At 38.2% G+C, this 26,883-nt stretch overlaps 1 protein-coding gene across 2 annotated transcripts in view; it reads left to right on the top strand.

Annotated features, from left to right (window-relative positions):
• The window catches only part of NDC1 (NDC1 transmembrane nucleoporin), a 48,337-nt gene that overhangs the window by 12,367 nt on the left and 9,087 nt on the right, over positions 1 to 26,883 (top strand). For both annotated transcript variants that reach the window (XM_081224748.1, XM_081224749.1), the window contains exons 7-16: positions 1,512 to 1,563; positions 3,542 to 3,677; positions 4,725 to 4,817; positions 6,358 to 6,439; positions 9,078 to 9,236; positions 11,638 to 11,883; positions 11,980 to 12,095; positions 14,767 to 14,817; positions 16,598 to 16,661; positions 17,418 to 17,518. In XM_081224748.1, the coding sequence (XP_081080874.1) occupies positions 1,512 to 1,563; positions 3,542 to 3,677; positions 4,725 to 4,817; positions 6,358 to 6,439; positions 9,078 to 9,236; positions 11,638 to 11,883; positions 11,980 to 12,095; positions 14,767 to 14,817; positions 16,598 to 16,661; positions 17,418 to 17,518 (1,100 nt within the window). The remainder of the gene's footprint in view (positions 1 to 1,511; positions 1,564 to 3,541; positions 3,678 to 4,724; positions 4,818 to 6,357; positions 6,440 to 9,077; positions 9,237 to 11,637; positions 11,884 to 11,979; positions 12,096 to 14,766; positions 14,818 to 16,597; positions 16,662 to 17,417; positions 17,519 to 26,883) is intronic.

Raw genomic sequence — 26,883 nt, forward strand, 5'->3', positions numbered from 1 at the left:
AAATATATAAATAAATAAAGTAGTCAAACTCTCAGAAAGTAGAATAGTGGTTGCCAGGGACTAGAGGGAGGGGAGAAGGGGGAGTTGTTCAATGGACATGGAGTTTCAGTTTTACAAGGTGAAAAAGTTCTGGAGAGCTGTTGTATGACAAGGTGCCATACAGTGTATATACACTTAAAAGTGGTCAAGATGGTAAATTTTATAATGTATTTTTTACCACATAAAAAAATGTATCCTTTAAAAAAAAAGAGAAAATATTGTATATCATTTAGTCATTACTCTATAAATAACATATTCCTTTTTATAACTTTTTGTAACTTGCTAACTAATACAACAGAAATACCCTGTTGCTAAGGGGACATTGTAGAATTTATTAACATGAATTTTAAGCACAAAGATGCAGCTTATTTAATATAATGAACAGTACAAGTTGAATGGAAAACCTTAATCTCAATAGCAACACATTAATATAAACAAAATCCAGCATTCTAAAATACTGTTTTCAGACTATAACATTTTCTGGTCCTACTTTTTTCTGTGAAATAATTTTACAAAATTGTTCTATTTGTGCATAGGCCATTCTGTTGTCTACTTTAAAAAATTTTTAGTTTATATAATCCATTTTTCTACATAACTTTTATAATTGTCGTTTTAATGTTAACACTTTGTTGTTTTTTATTAACCTACTGCAATCAGCCTGGATGTTCCCCTGTTGTTGTGTCAATACATTTGGGCTGACATAGCAGCTGTGTCAACATATCCATGTCAACTATTTCTTCTATAATTCCAGTTATGTTTCATTCAGATTTCATTTCCATGAAATGTTACCAATTTTCATTTCTTTGTTGCACTTTGGTCTTTTTGGCCAGTTTCCTCTTTCAGTTTTTCATTTTGGTAAAATGTCATGGAGATTTATCATGGCAGATAAGGAGGCAACACTACATGCTTTGCTGTCTGTGCCAGAACTGAATAACAGACGTGAGTGACTAATCACTAACAGACTTTGAAAGAAAGGATGTCCATCTGTTATCTATATACTGATTTGTGTACTACTGAAAAGCTAGAATTGCTATATTCAGTTATGCACAGCTAAGGCCACAGTAACTGAAATTTGAATTGTGTTGTTGCGGGCTGGTGTTATTAAACCACAGTAACTGAAATATGTACATGTTGGACCTGTGCAAAGCAAGGACTGCCTGTATTTAGAAATTACTCTCTTGGGAGGGTGGGAGGGAGGGAGATGCAAGAGGGAAGGGATATGGGAACAGATGTATATGTATAACTGATTCACTTTGTTATAAAGCAGAAACTAATAATAAAAAAAAAATAATGGCCAGAAAAAAAAAAAAAGAAATTACTCTCTTTTTCTGCCCATTCCTAATCAAAGTCTAGCATTTTGACTGAGGTCTTGGTGTCTACTTGGTCATCTCATCCACCTCATGTTCCAAAGCATGATTAAGATTTGTTTCATTAACTTTTTATGATTATAGCATGGTATTTTTTCATTTCAGGCCACATTCCCAAAGCTTGGATTAGCACTGCTATGGACCTTCAGTTAGATGAGTAAGTGATCCTGAAAAGTCTAATCTTAATGCTTTTAATTCTCTCCATCCTTTTAGATGTTTGCTACTTTCCAGATGTTTTATTTAGATTTAGCCTTTAAATTTTTTAAAAAATTGCATTCATTTTTGAATACACATAGTTCACATAATTTAAAATTCCAATGGTATATAAAAGGGTATACTGTGAATCTGTTGGCCCCTGTCTCTAGTCACCCAGTTCCTTTCCCCAAAAATAAGCAATGATAATTCCTTTTTTGTTAGATACAGCTTTTATATAAGTGGATTTCTTGAGTTGCATGGACATACCTCTCTTTTGTTTTTCTCCTCAATAATCATTCTTTGCTATGTTGTGGTAGATAAGCACCATACTATGGTTTTACTCTAATTTTACCTGTGAGGAAACCAGATTTGAGTCAGGTCACGTGACCAGTTGAAGGTCATAAGTAGCAATGGAGTGACAGCATTGGGGTTTATTGTTCTAGTTATTCCCTATGCACTTTGCACATAGGCAAAGCTTTAATCTTTATTTAGCGAATAAATGTAAACTCTATTAGTATTTGTTCTTTTAATTATTGGTTATTCCACTGTGATACTTTTTTTTTTTTTTTTTTGCGGTACGCGGGCCTCTCACTGTTGTGGCCTCTCCCGTTGCGGAGCACAGGCTCCGGATGCGCAGGCTCAGAGGCCATGGCTCATGGGCCCAGCCGCTCCGCGGCATATGGGATCCTCCCGGACTGGGGCACGAACCCGTGTCCCCTGCATCGGCAGGCGGACTCTCAACCACTGCGCCACCAGGGAGGCCCCACTGTGATACTTTTGTATGATCTTAACTACTACCACTTTTGAGGAGTGGGAATATCGACATTTATGGATGTTTGAGGCATTATGGTTTCTCCAGTGTAGATTTCAAAAAATTCCTAACTTTTAAAAGTTGCTAGGTAAAATTTAGTTTTGTCTCCTGCTTAATCACTATATATGAAACCAAACGTGTGGGTCATTTATTATGTTAGCCCAGGTTTTATACTTGGTCAAATGGAAAGAGAAAAATAATAATGGTATTGATAGAAATTTAATATAATACTTTTTTCCTCCTTTCACCTAAAAAATGTTTTGTTTGTATGGCAGTGCCTGATATTCTGGACTTAATGTATGCTAGGCCCTCAGTAATGCTTATTTAAAAGCAGAAAAAAAACTTTATCATCCCCACCGCCACCCCAACCCCAAGGAATGTCAAGTACTATGCTGGGCACTCCTAACATAAACTGTTTAAATCTCATAAAAGCCCTAAGAGGTAGAATGAAGAGATTATGCCACCATATGGATGAGGAAACTGAGGGTAGGTTAGGTCAAGTGATTAACAAAATCACAACATTTACAAATAGCAGAATCAGAGGTTCTAGTCCTGTCTTCACAATTGCTAAGTGTGATTGTAGGATTATGATGACTTTGCAAATTGAGCTATTCAAGGTTTTGGTAACATTGCTTGCATTCCCTTTATTTAGCATTCTAACAGAGTTTCTTAAATTATTTTAAAAGTAAAGTTTGTTATTTTTAGATAGTACTTTGTGTTCTTAACTGCTATGAAACTGTTTATACAAATACAGATAGAGCTGAAACCTGGTCCAGGAGAGGTGCTAGTCATGCTGAATGCTTTTTAAGTATCAAGCTACAAAACAACAATAATAAAATTTTACCCAGTCTCTAGGGGAGACTTCTTCCGTCATAGAAAGTGACAGTGAAGATTTGGAATGCAAGAAACTGAGAGCTAGTTTAGGTCTACTCTGCCCTTAAGGCTCCCTTGTGTACTTTATAAGAAGGTATTAGTGAAAGAACTGTACAGGGTACAAAAGGAGAGGAATCTATCACCATTATTATTTAGAAATAGGATTTGTTTGTTTCTCAGTGTAGGGCCTCAGGTCTCTTAAATGCTTAGACTGTATTTTTCCTACAGGATTAAATAGTAATTTCTGCTTTCACAGGCAGTTTCATAGGCCTCTTGACACTGTGAGTGGCCTCTTGAATCTCTCATTACTCTACCATGTCTGGCTCTGTGGTGTCTTTGTCCTGATGACTTGGTACATCTCGTGGATCCTCTTCAAAATCTATGCCACAGAGGTTAGTATTGAGTTTTTTGTCAGTACTTTTCTGTTTTGAAGTGCAGAGGTTTATTTTTAGTAGAGCACTGATCAGCATGTTGTTGTGCCCAAAGCCATTTTGAAAACTTGGGTTTTGGTTTTTCTTCTGAGATTTCATAAGGCATATATCTTTTATAACCATCAATTATTTGTATTTTTTTCTGAGGAACAGTGTTAGTGTTCTTTATGTTTGAAAACTAAACTGAATGAACTGTTAGTGGTACTTACTATGTTTTATCTATAGTGTAATTCTCTTCTGAAAGTTTCCATTTCTCTATTGAGCATATACTAGATCGGCCTGAATTTTTAATTAATTTTACATGCTATTGATATAGATACTGTTGATCAGTATTAAAATATTTAAAAATAAGGAAGGCAATAAAATACTTGTTCTTTTTTTTTTTCTCTTTTTGCGGTACGTGGGCCTTTCACTGTTGTGGCCTCTCCTGTTGCGGAGCACAGGCTCCGAACGCGCAGGCTCAGTGGCCATGGCTAATGGGCCCAGCCGCTCCACGGCATGTGGGGTCTTCCTGGACCGGGGCATGAACTCGTGTCCCCCGCATCGGCAGGCGGACTCTCAACCACTGCGCCACCCGGGAAGCCCAAAATACTTGTTCTTTGAAGGAACTTTTTAAAATTTATATTGAAGAAATGATTTTAAATGAGTAGGAATTGCATTGTCTTCATCATCCAAATGTTTGTCTTAGAAAATAAGTGTTTCTGTTTTATTTTACCATCTCTGTAGGTTTGTACCCTTCAGTGACTTCAGAGAATTTTTGTTTCTTAAATTTGTTTCTATTATTGGAAGCCAGAGATCTAGTAAAACTGGGAAAGTAACATGTTAGAACGTAGTGTATTTGGGTTTATGTAATTTTAACGCAATCTGTTTTTGCAAGGAACACTAAAGATGTTAGTTTGGTTGTATTGTCTCCTTTATAATAAATTTCAAATAGTGCTAATTTACTGAATGTAATTAAGTCATGAAAATAATCATTCCATAGTTTTTATATTTGATTATATTTGATAGGCTCATCTGTTCCCTGTTCAACCACCATTTTCTGAAGAGTCAGATGAATGCCTCCCGAAAGTTTTAAACAGCAATCCTCCCCTCATCATAAAGGTAGCGGAACTATGCATTTTGTGTCTTTACACAGTCATCTCTAACTTATCTTATGGAATAGACTTAATATTTGCATAATTAAGTATTTCGATATATTTTTTGAGGGCCTAGAATATTCTAATACTGTAAAAAGTATTGTAAAAATCACCTACATGCTACATTAAATGCTGTTTACTTTTTCAGTTTTCATTCCAAGTGACTAAGATGCAGGTATATATTGCAACGTATGTGTATAAGCTAGACTAATTCTATATTTAGGAGAGATATAAAAATATTTCAAGCATGAAATATAATGATATACAACCATATACATTAGCTTTTCACAAATTCCTCATGGTAGCAAAACAAAACACTGATTTTTTTTTTTAATCATTGGTTTAAGGTATATTTTCACTCATATAGAATTGTTGGCTGTTATGATCAAAGGAAGTACTTGATAGTGTGTACATATTCAAGGAACTCTCTTAAAATTTGAATAATGATAATAATCCTAAAACAAATTTTAATCAAAAGAGTCTAAAGAAGTTGCAGTAAGTTTATAAATAAACCTAAGTGAGAATAAATTGTTTGGATTTAAATTTCATTTTGAAATTTTAAAAAGTAGAACTACAATATATATGATCTTGTTAAGAGGTCATAGTACTTAAAAAAGAATTAAAATAAAACCTAGGGTTTGGATTACACTCTAGAAAAGTTGTAAACTAATAAGAAAATGACCCACTAAGGTTCTGATTACCTTTAAATATCAATTATGACTAATTTATTAGATAAACAAAAATATCAGTTACTCATTTGGTTATTTAAAAGATCTTTATTTACTGGGCAGATGTTAGTCACTGCTAGTTGCTTAGGGTGTAATGATGAATAAGACAAAGCACAGCCTAATGGAAAAGGCAGATACACAAAATAATGAAAATTTACTGTGGTAAGTGCAGTGGGAACCATTTACTCTGCTTGGGACCAAAGCAGGAAACCTTCGCAGAAGGGATGGTGTCTTGAATGTTGAGTGAAGTGGTTTGCCAGGGAACAAAATGAAGATTTTGAGTAGAAAAGTACAGCGTATGTTGTGTATCCACTGTGTGCTGGGCACTGCTTTTGGACGTGGCAGCGAGCAAGACGTTGTCCCTGCCTCACAGTTTAGTGGGTGGAACCAGGTGAGACAAGTAAGCAGGCAGTTTCAATAAATTATGGTAAGTACCACGGTTGAGAGCTGTGTGAGTATGTGTTTTTGCCGGGGAGGCCAGGGAAGTTCCAGGAGGAAGTGGTGTTTTAAGTTTCCCACTATAAGGTGGGAAGGAACACAGAGAGTTCCGTAGTTCCTAGGTAGCTGGAGCCCACAGTGACTAGGGTAGCCTACAGAGGGTAGAGGCAAGAAAGTTCTGGAAGTCTAGAAAGGAAGGTTATGGTTCTGAAAAGTATTTCCTTCATGAAAAATTTCAACTGATTTCCCCTTAGATATGTAGTATTGAGCCCCATTCATAAATAAGATTTTATATAGAGGTTAAAAAAATTAAATAGTGTGTATTTTTTTCCCTTTCAGTATTTGGCCTTGCAGGACCTGATGTTGCTTTCTCAATATTCTCCTTCACGAAGACAAGAAGTTTTTAGCCTTAGCCAGCCAGGTATTGCTAAAAATAATAGACCTAATAGGAACTGAGTATGTGTGTGCAGAAAGTGTTCCACTTAAAGTTTTTGGTGAGCTAGATGTATTTATTAAAATATCACACATCATTAAATATCACATATTTAATAATACTTCCATTAAATGAAGTATTGATTTAAACATTATACAACTGTTTGCATTGCTGTGGTTAGAAATTATATTTCCAGGAAAAGTATTTTTAAATTTTTATATTATTTCCTTCTGCCCCCTCATTCCCTTCACCTGAAGAAATTATGAGGTAGGTTGACAGTTTTAGAGCAGAAGAGTACAGTTTAAGAATCCCAGAAGTTTTAATGCTATAAGGGGTCTTAAAAATCAGATGGTTTCATCCTTATGGAGGACCTAAGTCTCAGAGAGATTAAAATGGCTTAATAAAGTTAATGTCAGAGTTGGAATAAGAAATTCTGTCATTTGACTCTTAAGTGCAGAGCTTCCTCTTCCTGCCATGCAACTTTGCCTTCCTTTTTAAAAAAAAAAAGTAAAAAGAAACTGTCAATAGACTTGATGGTGATAGGCCCAAGGACACTCTTGGCAACTCTGAAACACTTCTTCATTGTTACTTGCCGAGCTCCTCCAGACTGCAGCTGGGCCAGTAGTGTTCTGCCTTGTTCCTAGAGGGAAAGCCTTCCAGCCCAGCACCAGTAGGGACAGAACCTGGGTAGCTTTACATCTCTCTAATAAGCTCTTCCTTATTTTGCCAAACTCGCCAATTCCCACATTATAAAATAAACCTATAGTTACATGTTACATGGAAATAAAATCCAGTTATATAAAAATATAGATGATTGGAGCCACTCTCCTTTTGGTAGTATGAAAAATCCAGTGCTGATGCTGTGGAAAATTAACTGTAGCAATACTTTTCTAGCAGACTGAGGTTTACTTAAGAATTCTCTATACACTAAATGTTTTCACAAGATATTCAAGTAAGCCGTACCAGGGTGGCATGTTCTCTGCCGGAGAACATATTATTAAAATGTAACTGGTCATAGAAATAGAGATGAAATTTGTGGTTACCAGCGGCAAGGGGTGGGGGCGGGGGAACTAGATGAGGGCAGTCAAAAGGTACAAACTCCCAGTTATAAGATAAGTAAGTACTAAGGATGTAATGTACAACATAATAAATATAATTAACACTGCTGTAATATATGAAAATTGTTAAGAGAGTAAATCCTAAGGGTTCTCATCACAGGGAATAATTTTTTTTTCTATTTCTTTAATTTTGTATCTATAAGAGTTGATGGATGTTCACTAAACTTACTGTGATAACCATTTCATGATGTATGTAAGTCAAATCATTATGCTGTATACCTTAAACCTAATACAGTGCTGTATGTCAATTATATCTGGAAACTGGAAGGAAAAAAAATGTAACTGGACCATTACATAGTTCCTTACTGGTCCTGCGATACAGCGGTAAAAAACGTCCTGGGGGGCTTTCCTGGTGGCTCAGTGGTTAAGAACCCGCCTGCCAATGCAGGGGACACAGGTTCGAGCCCTGGTCCGGGAAGATCCCACATGCCATGGACAGCTAAGCCCGTGTCCCACAACTACTGAGCCTACACTCTAGAGCCCGCGAGCCACAACTACTCAAGCTGCGCACCTAGAGCCCGTGCTCTGCAGCAAGAGAAGCCACTGCAATGATAAGCCCGCGCACCTCAACGAAGAGTAGCCCCCGCTCACTGCAACTAGAGAAAGCCCATGTGCAGCAACAAAGACCCAACGCAGCCAAAAATAAATAAAGAAAGAAATTAAAAAAAAATAATTTAGGAAAAAAAAATGTCCTGGGGCCTATTGATGGAGTATTTTGTTTGTTTTCAGGTTAAGTGGTATTCCTCTTAAGTTGGGAAGAAAGATTTAAGGAGGGACCTAAGTGAAGAGAGAATGATTGTTTAATGCCCAGGATGGAGAAACCAGTTTTCAGTGGACTCCCCTGCTATTCTCAACGCACAGTTGATTTTTGCATGACAGCTATTGGAGATAAAGGTTTTAGAAAATCAAAAGATAATGAAAATTAAGGGAATTTTTAAGAGTGTGGATCACAGTAGTTTAAGTTAAATAATAAGATAGCAGATACATAAACACTCAGTATAAAGTATGATCACTGTCAAATAGTGTGTCACTTCTATAGATGTAATAGCAAATAGGGGCTCTTTTGCAAATGAAAATGTAAGGAAGCACAGTGGGTGAGCCACAGCAATTTAGAGGTCACTGGGGGCCATGGGGTGCCTCTCATTAGACATGTTCATTGTCTTAAGTCTTCAGTCTGTTCAGTACTGCTAGTGAAGTAACCTGGGTCTTTTTCACTCAAACCGTGCAACAGTGTTTGGCTTTATTTTGGCAACCAATTTGAGAGTGGTTTTTTTTAATGGTAAAATAGCAAATTTTTGCTTGTAGACTTTTAGGAAAATTATTTCATCCAAATATTTATTGAACTCCTGCTGTGTATTAGATGGCTTGAGTGTAAATGGTAGCTTGACTGAGAAAAGTGGGCCCTGATGCGAAGTGAAATACAGCATTTCTTGTTGATTTTTCTCCCCATTTTGAGAGGAGACTATAAGATTATCTACATTTTAAAAGCTGGTATTTGGACCTCCTAGGTGGACATCCCCACAGTTGGACAGCCATTTCAAGAGAGTGTTTGAATCTTTTAAATGATATGACTCAGAAACTTGTACTCTATCAAGAAGCTGCTGCTACAAATGGGAGAGTGATGTCTTCATCCTACCCAGCGGAACCTAAGAAATTAAATTCTCCAGGTAACTCCTTATACTACTAAGAGAGGGGAAAGCACTTACATTTTATTTCCTAAGGAAGGTAACAGTAGTTAATCTAAGGATATGTATATAGTGTGAAGTATATATTTTTAGGGAAAATTGATCCAATATATGGGATATTGTACTGAATCAAGAAAAAGGCCCGGGTACCATTGTAGATTGAAAAAACTAAGTCCAGTGTGGTGGTGGTGGTGTTAAAAAGGCTAACAAAATGTTGATCATCAAATAGAGGACTTCAGCTTACTCTAGTAGAGAGCCAGGTGAATCTTTACAGGTAATACTGGATGCTGCTGTGATTGCAGTATCCCAGAGATAAAAAGTTCCTGGGCAGTGCCCAGAGAGGAGCAACTGCAATGACTCGGTGATTTGGGGATGGGGGCATCACTTTCATTGTTTTAAGATAGCTTGATATAATGTTTGAAAGATGAAAGCTGAGAGGAAAAAGTACAGGTGGAGGAACCTATGCTGTTTCATAAAACACCTTAAGTAGACAATACCTAGGAATGTAAGACTGATAAAAAGACTTAATGTTCCAGTGCCTTTTGGAGCCAGGCATTTAATGAAAATGGGCAGAACTGGCTGGGTGAGGACTGTGGTAAACTTGAGAGCACAGTCTTCATCTGAAATGGGAAGCTGTGGGTTAGCTTCAGTCCATTGTTCCCATGTGGGAATTTGGACCCAGTATCTGAACTTCTGGGCTTTTTTTTTCTTTTAAAGAGAAGCCTGAAGAAGTTTTAGGGAAAATCTACCACTTTTAAACATTGGCACCTAATCTTGTTATTTAAAAACTCACTATATGGGCCAAAGCAAACACACCTCTGTCTTTGACTTCATTACTCTGCTGGGGTCATAGACCAAAAACAAAGAGGTTACAAAAGAAACGTGATTTAGATAAGTTCATGAATGTCAGATTTTAGAAGATTTTAGAGTGTTTCAGATGTTCTTAGCATTCAGATGAGCATTTATTTATTCAACAAGTATTTATTGAATGCCTACCATGTACCAAGCACTGTGCTAGAAGCCAAAGAGTGGAAGATGAAGAAACATTCTTGGAACCGACCTTTTCGTGGGAGGCACACAAATAATGACAAGACAATGTAACTGCTAAAAGGAAGTCTGTCAAAAAGGAGTCTGAATGGGTAGGATGATGTTTGATAATGAAAGGAGGAGTTTAAATTTTTTTTTTTTTTTTTTGCTGTACACGGGCCTCTCACTGTTGTGGCCTCTCCTGTTGCGGAGCACAGGCTCCGGACACGCAGGCTCAGCGGCCACGGCTCACGGGCCCAGCCGCTCCGCGGCATGTGGGATCTTCCCAGACCGGGGCACGAACCCGTGTCCCCTGCATCGGCAGGCGGACTCTCAACCACTGCGCCACCAGGGAAGCCCAGGAGTTTAAATTTTATCCTTTAGATGTGGCACTGTTAGAGAATTTTGAGTAGCTATAGTTACATCAAATTAGCACGTTAGAAAGATCATTGTAATTCTGAGTTGGGGGAGATCCTGGGCCAGAGACCAAATATGGATTATTGATTATTTTAAATTGTTGTCATATCCCATCACTCAGTCAAAATTTGCCTCTAATTTTGAGGAATAACTGCAAAACTTAAAAACCCCAATCTTAATTTGTAAATTGATTCTCCAAATATTTGTTATTGCCATTAACCCTTAAAGAGTCATGTAATGAAAAGTTGGTACTTTAAATGTTTGATGTCTTATGCCAGTTTTATTAAAAAGATAGAATACTAGTATAATTTATTTGTCTTTGTGCCTTGTACTGGAGTGGCAGAAAGATGTTCTTCTGTTTTTGTACAAGAGACTCTATAAATTGGTATGAGTTATGAGATAATTTTTGAAGAAGCTGTTTACAGGTCAGATTTGTAGGCAAATTAGTCTCTGGTGTGACTTCTGTTAACTTGAAAGAACTCTGGGGAAAATGGGATAAGGTTAGCACTCGCTCTTTCTTTACATTTTCACACTGTAGATTTGATTCAGCCAATAGTTACAATAAGATCATGCAGTAACCCTGGGCATATTCTAATGCAATAAGGTTGTTGCCGTTTGAAAAAAAAGTATAAGTTGATAGGTTCACTCAAAGCAGCTTAGAGTTAGAAAAATTGACCTTGAAGATGAAGATACCTGTTTAGAGTAAAAAAACAGGGGCTGTACCAACCTGACAGAGAAAGATGTATAAAGCTCCTTGAGTGGTCACCAAGTTGCAGTAGTAAAATCTGGATGTTGAGAATGTAAACCTAAATGGAAACAATCTACTGAGCCTTGGTTAAATGAGTTAAACAAAGAATTGAGATGTGTAAAATTTGAGAACCTCCACAGTGGCCTGCTTTGATCAGGTTGCCTCTTCAGCACTGGATCTGTTCTTTTACAGAAGAAACTACTTTTCAAACCCCGAAATCTAGCCAGATGCCTCGGCCTTCAATGCCATCATTAATTAAGACATCGCTGTTCTCCTCAAAATTGTCTACACCTGATGTTGCAAGTCCCTTGGCGACCCCATTTGGCTCTAGTGTAGTGAATCGGATGGCTGGGATTTTTGATGTAAACACGTGCTATGGGTCACCTCAAAGTCCTCAGCTTACAAGAAGAGGGCCAAGATTATGGACTTCGGCTTCTGGTGAGGACATTTATTTTCTAAAATTTGGAATGTCATAGTTGCAGAGAATCAGGCTAAGTTTTCACCTTCTTGGGTTTTTTTTTTTTTTTTTTGTAGGTCAGCAAATGACTGAATATTCTAATCCTTCTCCATCTACCTCTGTTAGTGCTGAGGGTAAGACAGTGAGACAGCCCAATGCGATTTATTCATGGATTCAGAATAAACGTGAACAGGTAGGATGATACGGGTATAGGATTTATAGTTGCATGTAACATTGAGAGAATCAAGGATCTCACTTAAGTAAGCCATTAGGAATAAATTGGACTTTGGGGATGCTTAATGTATTAAGTTGACCCATATAAAATTGCCAGTATTTGACTGGTTTTGAGTTATAGAAATTGCAATTTCATTTGGCTTAATCTAATGCAGTGCCTTTGATCTGTGAATTCTTTCATTTAAGAGATATTTATTGAGTTCTTCATATATATAGGGTGTGATTTTAGGTATTGGGAAAACAGCAAACAAAAGTCCCTGACCATATGTTTACATTCTAGTGAGGGGAAAGAGGTGAGCAAGCAAGTGTATTATATTTCTTTGAATATAAAAAATACAGTTTGTGCTTGAACAACTCGTGTTTGAACTGTGTGTTCACTCATATGTGGATTTTTTTTCAGTAGTAAATACTACAATACTACTCGATTGCAGTTAGTTGAATCCACTGATGTGGAACTGTGGATACAGAGGACGGACTGTAAGTTATAGGTGGATTTTCAACTGCAGGAGGGTCAATGTCCCTAACAACCGAGTTTTTCCAAGGGTCAACTGTACTATTAATTGTAAGGCTTACTTTACGTACCATTAAGAAAAAAAGTTGCCAGTTAAACTGTGACATGCTGTTGACTGTAAGGTGCATCCTGTTATGTCATGTGCAAAATATAAAAAACATATGTCTTAAAAGGGAAGAAATTTGATGTCTTACATGCTATATAGAAAAATAGAGCAGGTAAAGGAGACCAGTGCCTAGGGGAAGAGAGTACTATTTTATATGGGGTGATCAGGGGACATTTCATTGATAAGGTGACTCTTGATCAGAGGCCTGAAGGGAGGGCAGGGAACAGCAAAATGCAAAGGCCCTCAGGTGGGAGTAGGATTGGCTTGCGTGAGGAACGGTATGGGCACTAGTGTGTCCAGAATAGAGTGAGGAGAGAGTGGTAGGTGGGTGGTGAGTTAAGACAGGTAGCAGGCACCCAGAGCTCGTCAGGCCCATTAGCTGTTGTAAAGACTGACATTTTCTCTGAATGTGATGGATAGCCACTGCATGGTTTTACCCACAAGAATGACATGATGTAACTTTACATTTTGAAAAGTGCTGCTGTGTTGAGACTAGATCCTCAGAGGGCAGGAGTGGAAGCAGAGGGACAGTAGTAAAGCTGTTAAAGTAATCCAGGGGGAGATGATGGTATCTGTGACCAGAGTGGTTGTGGTGGAGACTAAAATGTGATCAAGGTCTGGATATATTTTGAAGGTAGATGTAATAGGACTTGCTTATGGTTTGGTTGTGGTGTGAAAGAGTCAGTGTTGATTCTAAAGTTTTTGGCCTGAGGCTCTGAAATAATGTAGTTGCAGTTTATTGGGTTGCAATTTACTGATGATTCTGGAAGAAGAGATTTGATAGAGGTAAGGTAGGGAAATCATGAGTTTGAGTTTAGACATGTCAATTTTGAGATACTTACTAGACAACCAAGTGAAAATACTGAATAAGATATTAGACATACATCTGGAGTCTAGGGGAAAGTCCAGGTTAGAAATGAAATTTTGGAAGTCATCAGAGTATAAAAGCCGTGAGACTCCGTGAAAATTCTTGGGGAATATAGATATAGAAGAAGAGAGATGCAAGAACTGGGACCCTCTAATGACGAGGTCTGGGAGATGAGAAGGAATAGCAAAGGAGCACCGTTGAGGTGAGAAAGAACCAAGAAGAGGGTGTTTCAGACAGAAGTGAGTGTCAGAGATGATGCTGATAGGTAGCATGAGACTCAAACTAAGAATGAACTGTTGCGCTAGAAATGTGGAGGTCATTGAGTACTTGACAAGAGCTACTGGGTGGACTAGAGGGGATGAACACCTGATTGGCGTGGGTTCAGGAGAGACTGGGAGAGGAATTGGAAACCACGAGAAAAGCTAGATCTTTCAAGGAGTTTTGCTCTAAGGGGAACAGAGAAATGGGGTAGTAGCTGGGAGGAGTTGAGGGGTGAAAGAAGGGTTTTATTTTTTAGGATGGGAGAAATAATATCGTGTTCATTGATAGAATGATCAGTTAATAGAGAGGGCAGAACTGAAGGCATTTTACAAAACTTCAGGACCCCATATGGCTCTATATGCCATAAGTACTGCTATGTCATGAATTTACTTTCAAGTCAGTTGGGGTATGTAGCTTTTAGCTTAATATTAAGAAAATTGTTTTCCCTGTAAATGTCAACTAGTAGAAAACCACTTCATGTCTTAAGATCTTTTTTTTTTTTTTTTTGGTAGGGGAAACATGCTCTTTTTTGGTATTAAGAGGTAACGGGTAAGACAGTTATAGAGAATTGAGAAAGAATATGGTCTTAGAAAATATCACCAGAACCACGTAGAGTTCCTTTTTTATTATGACACGGCTTTAATTTGAGGGCTAGACATGTGTACATGGGAATGCAATTTAGGTTAGATGGCCTATCTTGGTTATCCAGTTTATAGTACAGAGGTATTTACTTATGTGGTTTACCTTAAATACTGTTCTTTCTTTGTAAGATGTGAAGTGTTTCATTTAAGTTCGTGTCAGGAAGAACCTGGAAATGTGTAATATTATATTTGAGTAGAATTGCAAAATGTGTGTGTGTTAATTCTTCCCTTTTTCCAACTCAGATTAAGAATTTCTTATCAAAACGGGTGCTGATAATGTATTTTTTCAGTAAGGTAAGAATATGTAGTTATAGCATTGGGAATGGGGGGAGAGCAAACAAAATAAGAATGAAGTAGCAGGTAGGATTTGACTTCTAAATATTTAGCTTGATCCTAGCAAACCAAACAGCTTTGCATCATGCTTCACTAAACCTCCCTTCTAACAGTAGCTGCCCTAGACACACATCTCACCTTAGTGGCTTCCTGAGGCTTGGCTCTAGTTGGCCTTCTCAGTTTCTTGGCCGCAGGCAGCTTTGTGCTGATATGTAGCTCCTTGCTGCAAAATGAGTAAATCCATGGTGATGCTTCATGGCTCATTGTCCTGCTAACATCTTTATGGCCAATTTGGTGTTCAGAAGAGAGATGACTGGGTTAGATTGCAGATGTTAAACTTGGGTTGGATAAAAGTTGAAATTCAGACCACAAACTAAATGACTTTCCAACTTGTCTGTCAGCTGCCCCAGCTGCTGTAGGGGAGTAAATCTCAATGGTAGAAGCTAAAAATTCACTCCTGTTTTCACTGCTACAGCTGTTGTGTGTCAGTTAATCCTTTGATGAGGAAAACCTTGCCCATTTGTAGGGGAAAGAATTTTTGTTTTAATTATTTTAATCTAGCTTCTCTCTTTCTCCAGATATTGTAGTATTAACTAATAGTGCACTCAATTAATGCCTTCAAGTGAAAGTCTGCATTGGCGTACATTCCTCATTTTTATTCTTTGGGAGTCATACTCTGGTGGGGAGAGAGAACTCAGTAACTCTGATAGCATGTAGATACACATAGCAAAGAATCCTTTCAAGTTCTTGAAACTGTTGTTTCACTGTGGTGGCAGGGAGGATCCACCCAACTAGCAATAAGGCTATCCATTAGAGCCCTGGTTAAACTATCAGATGCCTGAGGAAGGTGTCTCGTCTTCCACCAAGAGGAAGAGGAGTTGTCTGAAGTTTTACTTCAGAGCTTTGTTTCAGAAGGATGGGAAGAAAACTTACCCTTTTGTCTTCTGTATGCCATGCTCTTTTCACTAAAGTTCCCTCATTTAATTCTAACAGCATTCCTGTGAGTTGTCTTTTTGCCCTCATTTTACAGATAAGGAAACCTGAGGCTCAGAGGGGTCAAGTAGCTAGCCTAAGGGCACATAGCCAGTAAGTGGCAGAGCAGAGGCTGAACAAGATAAGATCTCCTTTTTCCTTGGAAGTGAACGGCTGCTTTTGATTCTAATTTTGCAAGTGGATCTATTGTATGATAAGGAGTTGTAGACACTGCTACTTAATGTTGGGACATGTAACATGCTGTTGTACTTAGTAGGCTTCATTGGGTGCATTATGAAATCCACCGTTTACACGGGCCAATTATTGCTCCATACCACAATACCTTGCTGTATTAAAGAAGGTTGGGTGGTTTTTCTTTGCAGTGGGATTGAGGGCAGACAATTTAAGAGAGGCAATATGTATTTAGGCAGTTCTTTTGTTTAAAAAAAAAAGAGCATTCTTAACCCTTCTCTTAAGTGATCTCTATGCTAATCCCCTGAGGTGGGTTGAGTTGAATATATTTATTATTTATTCAACTCTTATTGTAAATGAGAAACTGAGGCCCATCGAGATTTAGAGACTTGGCAAGGGTCACACAATGAGTTGGTAGCAGAATGCTTTATTGCAGTTAAATCATACTGTGTAAGAATTTCAGGTTTTAATTCTTCAGAGGCAGCTGTGAAATATTTATTGTTATAGTCTACATAACTGATTAGATGAAATTATCATTTCAGGGGAACTTACTTAAACGTCTTTATTGTATTTGTAGCACCCAGAGGCCTCCATTCAGGCTGTTTTTTCAGATGCCCAAATGCATATTTGGGCATTAGAAGGTAAGCAATCTCAGTGAACTGCAACTATGATTTATTTATTAGTTAAACATTGAAGTATAATCCGTGAAAGATCAGTTCTGGACTTTGATCTCAATCTTTGAATATTCAGATACATTGTTATTTCTTTGTTTTATATAGATCATTTTTCTTAGATATTTAGGTGTATTTTAATTTAGGCAGAAATTTTCCTTGTATATAAGTGGATAAACTGAGCCTGGGGTTCTTGCCTCTCTTTCTCTATTTCAAAAAAACTGTAATTAATAGATTTTTAACCGTCAACTTACGTTGACATAACATGTTTAAGCATATTTAGCTTAGGTTAAATATGAAAATCTAGTTCCTAAAGAACTATTTCTTTTCATCTTACAGATACTGCCTTCTCAATGCTTAAATGATACTTCCTCAGAGAGGCCTTTCCTGACCACCCTATGAAAAGTATCCTCACAGCTGTCACCCTTATCAGGCTTTGTTTTCTTAACACTTATCACTACCAAACACAATATTATTTTAAAAAATTCTTTTTCCTACTAGAACGTAAGGTAGAGACTGTCATCTTATTCAAGACTATTGCAGTTGAGCACTTTTTCCATGCCTTTTCCAGTCTTTTGCCTATTTTTCTATTGTATTACTCCCTCTTTTTTATTTAGAAGTTTTCTTATGCATTCAGAATATTAATCCTTTCTCAAATAGATGTATTGCAAGTAGATTTGCCTGATTTTGACTCGCTTTTAACTTTTTTCTTCTTTTCCATTTGAGGTCTGTCTCACTTAGTAGCAGCATCATTTACAGAAGATAGATTTGGAGTTGTCCAGACTACACTACCAGCTATTCTTAATACTTTGTTGACGCTACAAGAGGTAGGCAATATGTGGGTTGGGTGGAGGTAGAGGTCCTGTCCCCTCCCCCTGCCCAGCCTTTTCAGTTTGTTTCTTACATATCACATTGAGCAACAAACATATGTTGGAAGTCATTATAATGGTACTATTCTCACCCTCAGGCACTTACAATCTAAGAGAAACTAGGAAGATAAACTTTTAATTCATTTATAAGTAATAATTGTATTGTAACAAAGAAGGAAAGTATACTAAACCTGTAGGATATACCTCTGATATTAATCAGATTATTTAGGATATTGGAATTCTGTTCTGTGCTATAAGATTGCTTCCTTACATAATTTGTAGCTACTGAAAGTGACTTGTAGTTAAATTACCCTGCAGATAAAAAGTTACCTATTGGCCAGAGGCTTAAGAAGATAGAGCTGGGGCCAGCGGATTCCTGTTATCAGGCTGGGTGCATAGTTTTAAACTACCAGGTTTTTTTAGTACTAGACTTAAAGGAAGAAAAGTAAAATGTATGCTTCTTGTTTTCCATTAGGCTGCCTTTCCTAACTTCATGTTGAGGGATATGTTTTACACTGCCTTATATTATTAGTTGTATGTCAGATGAGGAATATAAACACTGAGGGCTAGGGGCATTTAGAGGTAGGGGCTTGGCTGTTGTATAGGTTTTCTGGAGGAGTGTTACTGAACTAGGCTTGAAGGATAATAAACTGGTGCATCTTTGGGTCTTGGGAAACAATTTAAGATATGAAGAGAAAACAGGCTTCACTGTTCCTTTCTTCAAATCTCAATTCATTTTACCTCTTAGAAAGTCTTACCCATCAAAACCAGTGATTTTTTTTTTTCTTCACTTTGAATCCTCTTTTTTTTTTTTTTTTTTTTTTTTGCGGTACACTGGCCTCTCACAGTTGTGGCCTCTCCTGCTGCAGAGCAGAGGCTCCGGACGCGCAGGCTCAGTGGCCATGGCTCACGGGCCCAGCCGCTCCACGGCATGTGGGATCCTTCCAGACCGGGGCACGAACCTGTGTCCCCTGCATCGGCAGGCGGACTCTCAACCACTGCGCCACCAGGGAAGCCCTTGAGTCCTCTTTGTGCCCACTTTTTCATGTACGTTATTTGAGACATGTTTATACACATGGGTAGTTTTATTATTTGGGTTCTTTTCCCAGCTGCCTTTCTCTAAAGAAAGAATTTCCTACTGTTTCTCCACGACTTCTAATATTTGGCTTGTCTAACCACACAATAGGGTAACCATGATTTGAGCATATCTTTGGTACATAGCATAGTTTTTTTTTTTTTCTTAATCACTCTTGCTATGTAGTTTAAAATAAAACTACAGTAGAAAGTTCCATAGTCTACAGAGTGATTTCATATCATTATTTATTTTGAACCTCAGATCTATCTTGTGAAGTGAGATGGAGGTGTTTTGGCCCTGTTTTGCACATGAGAGGGGCTCGGTAGTGCAGTGACTTAGCTCAGGTCTCACACACAAGTCTTGTTAGTGGCAGAGCTGGGACTTGAATGTGAGATGATTGCAGGGCATTAGCAGTGTAGTAGACCCCAGGGAAAGCTGCAGATCCACATCCCGTATTCTCTCTGAACTTGTCTATCATCTTCTCCTGGGCTTTTATTTTTACATAAGGTTCTCTTTAGAGAGAATGGCTCTACCCTTAGAACCATGGCTTTCAAACTTTTTAGACCATGATCTAGTACATTTACATTAGACTCAGAATATAGAGGTGTGTGGGTGTAACAAGAAACAAAAGATTCTTAGAAGAGTGCTTACCTTTTATTATGTGCTCTGCATTCTAATGCTTTCCATTCTATTTCATTTAAAAAAAATGCTGGTTGAAACGGAATTGATTTCACAAGGATCACACTGCCCTCAAGGTATTCTGCACCAAAGTTACTTTCTTTTCACCTCCCCACCATCAGAATTCCTAATTCTTCATAGTTGGTTATGGGTAGGTATGACAAGGAAAGCAATTTGTTTATTTGGTTATAGTCATTCCTACCTTTGATTGGGAAGGTAAGAATTACAGATTTGTCGAAGGGTCAGGCCCTATTTACTTTGAAACAGAGGAGTTGAATGGAGGATACTGTTGAGGGGCAGAGTAGAAAGAGGCAGAGGCATGTTTTTGAGAGTTGAGATAAATGGAACAAAGAACAGGACCAGTGATTTGATACTTTGCTTCTGAGTATAAAAACGCTTCCTAGTGTGAGGCTTGTGGCATCTGTTCTCCCCTAGACCACATCACAGTCGGCCTTTTGGTCATGCTCTGCAGGCATCAGATTTTGCAAACTGCCTTGCAGTCTTTCCCACCCCATATCCTGACGTTGACTGTAGTGAGTGATTCAGTGTCCACGTGGATATTTGTCCCACACTTTGACCTCCTCACCAGTCTTTTACATACCCGTCAGTGTCAGCCTTTGACCATCATCCAGGCCTCATCATCCCCTGAATTCTCCACCTCCAAAGCTTAAAATTCCAGGATTCTACCCTCTAAGTCAGAGTCCTTAAATGTTTTTGTGCCAAAGGTCCCTTTAGCAGTCTGATGGAGCCCATGGACTTTTCCTCAGAATAATGTTCTTAAATACATAAAATAAAGTCCTTAGGATTAGAAAGGAAATCAAGTATATTAGAATACAATTAAGAAAGTATTAGGGCTTCCCTGGTGGCGCAGCGGTTGGGAGTCTGCCTGCCGATGCGGGGGACGCGGGTTCGTGCCCCGGTCCAGGAGGATCCCACGTGCCGCGGAGCGGCTGGGCCCGTGAGCCATGGCCGCTGAGCCTGTGCGTCCGGAGCCTGTGCTCCGCAGCGGGAGAGGCCACAGCAGTGAGAGGCCCGCGTACCGCAAAAAAAAAAAAAAAAAAAAAAAAAGAAAGTATTAAATTTGTGGTACAGTAATGTGTGCTTTTTAATTAATGCATTAAATAACAAGATCTATCAGTGAGTCTAATAACTCATCACTTTGAAGCAGTGATATGATGAATGGTATTTCAAATAATTGCAAGAGTAATGTGATATGAAGATATTGATAATATCTGTTGGTGGCAAAGTCACAGGAATTGCTAATGCTATTGTGATTTACTGTTTCATAATTGAAAGAAATGTTAACTTTTAATTAGAGCTTAGTAAAGATAAACATGTAATTTTTATCCCAAAGTTCATGCCCCCTGAATTCTATCCATAGATCTGTGGGCCCGTGTAAGAGGGCCTCCAAGCACAGCCTCATATGCCCTTGCTTCTTCTGTACACTTTGTCTTTGCCAATATTTTCACTTCCTTTGTTTTTCGGCTCCCTCCTAGCTACATATATGTCTTTCCTCATCCAGCTTAGACCTTATAGTCTGTCACTTCAACCATCTTGTTACCAATTCTTTTTTTTTTAACATCTTTATTAGAGTATAATTGCTTTACAGTGGTGTGTCAGTTTCTGCTTTATAACAAAGTGAATCAGTTATACATATACATATGTCCCCGTATCTCTTCCCTCTTGCGTCTCCCTCCACCCCAACCTCCCTATCCCACCCCTCTAGGTGGTCACAAAGCACCGAGCTGATCTTCCTGTGCTATGCGGCTGCTTCCCACTAGCTATCTATTTTACACTTGGTAGTGTATATAGGAACATGCCACTCTCACTTTGTCCCAGCTTACCCTTCCCCTCCCCATAACCTCAAGTCCATTCTCTAGTAGGTCTGTGTCTTTATTCCAATCTTGCCTCTAGGTTCTTCATGACCTTTTTTTTTTTTTTTAGATTCCACATATATGTGTTAGCATACAGTATTTGTTTTTCTCTTTCTGACTTACTTCACTCTGTATGACAGTCTCTAGGTCCATCCACCTCACTACAGATAACTCGGTTTCGTTCCTTTATATGGCTGAGTAATATTCCATTGTATGTATGTGCCACATCTTCTTTATCCATTCATCTGTTGATGGACACTTAGGTTGCTTCCATGTCCTGGCTATTGTAAATAGAGCTGCAATGAACATTGTGGTACGTGACTCTTCTTGAATTATGGTTTTCTCAGGGTGTATGCCCAGTAGTGGGATTGCTGGGTCATATGGTAGTTCTATTTTTAGTTTTTTAAGGGACCTCCATACTGTTCTCCATAGTGGCTATATCAATTTACATTCCCACCAACAGTGCAGGAGGGTTCCCTTTTCTCCACACCCTTTCCAGCATTTATTGTTTCTAGATTTTTTGATGATGGCCATTCTGACTGGTGTGAGGTGATACCTCATTGTGGTTTTGATTTGAACTTCTCTAATGATTAGTGATGTTGAGCATTCTTTCATGTGTTTGTTGGCAATCTATATATCTGCTATGGAGAAATGTCTATTTAGGTCTTCTGCCCATTTTTGGCTTGGGTTGTTTGTTTTTTTGATATTGAACTGCATGAGTTGCTTGTATGGTTTGGAGATTAATCCTTTGTCAGTTGCTTCATTTGCAAATATTTTCTCCCATTCTGAGGGTTGTCTTTTCGTCTTGTTTATGGTTTCCTTTGCTGTGCAAAAGCTTTGAAGTTTCATTAGGTCCTTGTTACCTGTTCTTCAACTCCTTGTTGCCGTGTCCTTCAGTTGAACCCATGTGGCAAAACTCTAAGGGATCAATCCCATATCAACCACCCACCCTTTCTCTTGCCCATCCCTCCTGCTTCAGCCTCACTTCAGCCCTTGGCATTTCTGACCTGAATTATTACTATGGCCTTTTGCTCCTCTTATTAACAGGGATCCTTCATTCTGACTTTAGTCACTATCCTGTTCTTCCTGTGAGCCCTCTGCTCTAATAACCACCTTGGACTATTCCGTTTGCCCCCCAAATATATTTTATCTTCTTAACCAGACTCTAACTCTGTATATGATGCTTCTTCTTTCCTTCTTTGCCTAGAACACATTTTTCTTTTCTCTGTCTCTGCCCTGTAATCCCCATTTCATCACTTTATTATACTTCATTTTAATTGTCTGTTTACTTTTTTTTTTTTTTGCGGTACGCGGCCCTCTCACTGTTGACTGTCAACCACTGCGCCACCAGGGAAGCCCTGTCTGTTTACTTTTATTGTCTCTAGTCAGAGCAGAGGCAGGGACCTTGTCTTATTTCTGTATTCCTAGCATCTGACCTGGTACCTGGCAAATGACAGGCACTTATTAAATGCTTGTTAGATGACTGCTGGATAGCTTCATGGTTGGTTTGGTGGGCAAAAGCTTCTGTTCTGGGGCCTGATTTAAGTGACAGTTCTGATGTAATGGGTTAATTATAATAGTCCCAAGCCCCTTCATTTTGAGAGGCAGGGATGTCATGTGACTCATACGAGCCTTGTTACATGTTTTTGGTTTTATGTTCTGTGATGTAGGAGGGATACTTGCTCTTAATAACGAGAGTAAGTTCTAAGTATCTCTGTAATTTAAGGCAAGTTATAAAATACAGGCTTCTGGATGTTATTAAGGAAAATTGTATGGAACTGTTCTGTTCTTTTGTTTTATTTTTCACTATCAATAAAAAAGCCATATCACTGTGAATCATTAAAGAGAAAATATGAAAGGAAAGGGGAAGGCTTTCATTCTTCAAATCATTCAGAGGGCAAGCAGTGGAGGGATGGATATCCTAGGACAGTTGTTCCTAATAGTGGGCCAGGCCCTCCTGGGAGATTCCAAGTATCACAACAGGTTCATGAATCCACACATACATTGCTGTCATCTGAGTAATTAATGTTTGTCTGACATATTTATAGCTATTTTTCAGAGGTTTTTACATGCTGTTTTGGTTAATTAAAATAGAAATTCATTTAAAAGCATTATTTCCTACATTAGTGGATGGAGAACAACTACTATCCTGTGGAATTCCACTACGTATACATATATGTGTGTATATATCTACATATATATATAGTCTTTAAAAAGGGTCCTTATAAAGATTGGGGACCAAAATGGTAGAGTGGTTTTTTGTTTTGTTTTTTTTTTGTGGTACGTGGGCCTCTCACTGTTGTGGCCTTTCCCATTGCGGAGCACAGGCTCCGGACATGCAGGCTCAGCGGCCATGGCTCACGGGCCCAGCCGCTCTGTGGCATGTGGAATCTTCCCAGACCGGGGCACGAACCCATGTCCCCTGCATCGGCAGGCAGACTCTCAACCATTGCGCCACCAGGGAAGCCTGGTAGAGTGGTTTTTTAATCAAAAAATTTTTTTCTTAAATTGTGTTAAAATACACATAACGTAACATTTACCATTTTAACTATCTTTAAGTGTACATTTCTGTGTCGTTAAGTACAGTCACATTGTTGTTTAACCATCAACCATTATCTAGCTGCAGAACTTTTTCATCTTTAAAAGTACATTTTAAAGTTTTCAGAAAGCCTTCAAGTCTTTGAAAAGTCATTGTCACCTTGATGGTAGGATATCAGCTCTGTCTATTATATTTTCTGCCTTATCATCTGAAGGTCAAATTTTGATATACTTGGAATATTGAAGTTGACCTTTATGCTATTCACATATCCATTCATCCAATAAATGTTAATTATCAAATGGTTTACCATGTGTTAGGATATAGAATGAGAAAAGGCATACATGGTTCCTGCCCTCCAGGAGATTACAGACTATAAAATGGAAAATCATACAAATAAGTAACTACAATTGTAATAAGTGCCACAATATGCAAAAATGCAGGATGATCAGAGAACATAAAACTGGGGAGTCTAAGCTAATCTTGTGAATAGGAGATTGAAAGGAAGTGTGAAGTCATTAAAGGCCTCCCTGAGGAAGTGATAACAGAAGTTAGAAGGAAGAATGGGGAAAAGGGGAAAAGGAAAGGAATGTTCTTGAGGGCCAGAACTATGGGTTTGAAGGCCCAGAGACCCTTGACCAAGTCACAGTCCATTCTTTGTTTCTCTAGAATCCTATGCTACTTTACCTAATATCTGTGTAGTACTCCAAAAGAAATGCTCTCTCTTTAATTTTTGAAACAATCCCATAAAGTTAGAATAAGGCTTACTTTGCATGATTTGAGTCTCTCAAAAAGACTATATCTGTTGGTATGACTTAATCAAGATCATGCCAATAAATGGTCGAGTAAATTTGAAAACCAGGCTTTTAGACCTGAAGTCCTTTGCTTTCTGCCATATCAAATTACCTCTGTGAGGGCTTGGCAGGAGCATGCATTTCTTAACCTCCTTTCTTTTATTTATTTATTTACTTACTTACTTACTTACTTATTTATGGCTGCATTGGGTCTTCATTGCAGCATGCGGGCTCTTCTTTGTGGTGCACAGGCTTCTCTCTAGTTGTGGAGCGCAGGCTCAGTAGTTGTGGCACACAGGCTTAGTTGCCCCGTGGCATGTGGGATCTTAGTTCCCCGACAGGGATCGAATCCGTGTCCCCTGTATTGGAAGGCGGATTCCTTTTTTGTTTTGAATTTTATTTTATTTTTATTATACAGCAGGTTCTTATTAGTTATCTGTTGTATACATATTAGTGTATATATGTCAATCGCAATCTCCCAATTCATCCCACCAACACCACCCCCTGACCCCTGCTTTCCCCGCTTGGTGTCCATACGTTTGTTCTCTACATCTCTGTCTCTATTTCTGGTACTGGTTCACCTGTACCATTTTCTAGATTCCACATATATGCATTAATATACGATATTTGTTTTTCTCTTTCTGACTTACTTCACTCTGTATGACAGTCTCTAGGTCCATCCACGTCTCTAAAAATGACCTAGTTTTGTTCCTTTTTATGGCTGAGTAGTATTCCATTGTATATATGTTTCACATGGAAGGTGGATTCTTAACCACTGGACCACCAGGGAAGTCCCAGTGCTTCTTAGATTTCAGTATTTAAGAGAAGACAATTAGAGTGAGAAAAGACAATAATTTTAAGCTCTGGCTACATACTGTTTGCTCAAATCCCTGAACCTGAAGCCTTCTTGTCCTTTGTTATAAAAGGAGATTAGAGAGAATTAGAGATGTGTTAAGGACACATTACCTCCAAACTAAGACTTTCTTCCCCAATGTAACTTTTATACCATTAGGGTCTGCTGGACCCAACTTAATTTTTGTATTTATTTGTGAGCTATTCCAGTTATTTGTAAGGATGACTTTTATTCTTTCTTAGAGGTCTTTCAAAGAACAAAGAGAAAACAGTCAAACAGAATTCACTCTTTTACAGTTATCCTTTGGACCCTTTTAAAATCCAAGATGTATTATGAAATCCTAGTGATTTTACATTTCTAGTATCTTGAAACAACTTGCTATTTGATCATCCCAGGAATTATTTCATCATTACTCATCAGTTATTCCAATTGTGGTAAAAAAGACCAATAAGAAAACAGAAGAATGATGAAATCATATAGTATTGTATCATCTTTGAAGAAAAGGTATATAGTCTGAACACACATCTTTACAGGTTTTTTTTTAAGCTTTCATTGAATGCAGTTGCTAGTTCAGATTTTTAAAATTTACCACCGATGATGGTAAAAGGAAGAAAATTGCCAATATGTTAAATAATTATTTAGATAAATCAGAAGATGAATGTAGAGAGACAGCACTCTAGAAATTTACATGGTTCTTAAGTGGATACATGCTGAAGGTATACAAAGGTGTATTCAAAAGTGATGGGAGGGCTTCCCTGGTGGTGCAGTGGTTAAGAATCCGCTTGCCAATGCAGGGGACATGGGTTCGAGTGCTGGTCTGGGAAGATCCCACATGCGGAGCAACTAAGCCCGTGCACCATAACTACTGAGCCTGCACTCTGGAACCCGCGAGCCACAACTGCTGAAGCCCGTGTGCCTAGAGCCCATGCTCCACAACAAGAGAAGCCACTGCAATGAGAAGCCTGCGCACTGCAATGAAGAGTAGCTGCCGCTCGCAGCAACTAAAGAAAGCCCATGGGCAGCAATGAAGACCCAACGCAGCCAGAAATAAATAAATAAATAAATAAATAAATAAATTAATTAATTAATAAACAAAAAAGTGATTGGAAGGAAATAGGTGATATTGAAATGAAAAAAGTCATGTACAATAAAATATTTTTATATTTGATCATTTCAGTTCATCTTTATAAACCTAAGAATGAAAATGTTTTGCACAATTAGGGTACAAAGAAAATGACTGAACTCTTCAACAATATTATGAGCTGTCAAAAGTTTTAAAAAATATTGTATTTTGATGTGCAGATTCAAGAAAAAGAACCAGAAGTAATGATAAGCTAGAACCTGTTGGATATATATCTTCAGTTTGAAGATGGCTATGTTCCATCTACATCTCTGTCTCTATTTCTGGTACTGGTTCACCTGTACCATTTTCTAGATTCCACATATATGCATTAATATACGATATTTGTTTTTCTCTTTCTGACTTACTTCAGGTTATGTTCCAGGTTTATTC

Source organism: Mesoplodon bidens (assembly GCF_964165515.1).
Source record: "Mesoplodon bidens genome assembly, chromosome: 2".
NCBI lineage: Eukaryota > Metazoa > Chordata > Mammalia > Artiodactyla > Ziphiidae > Mesoplodon > Mesoplodon bidens.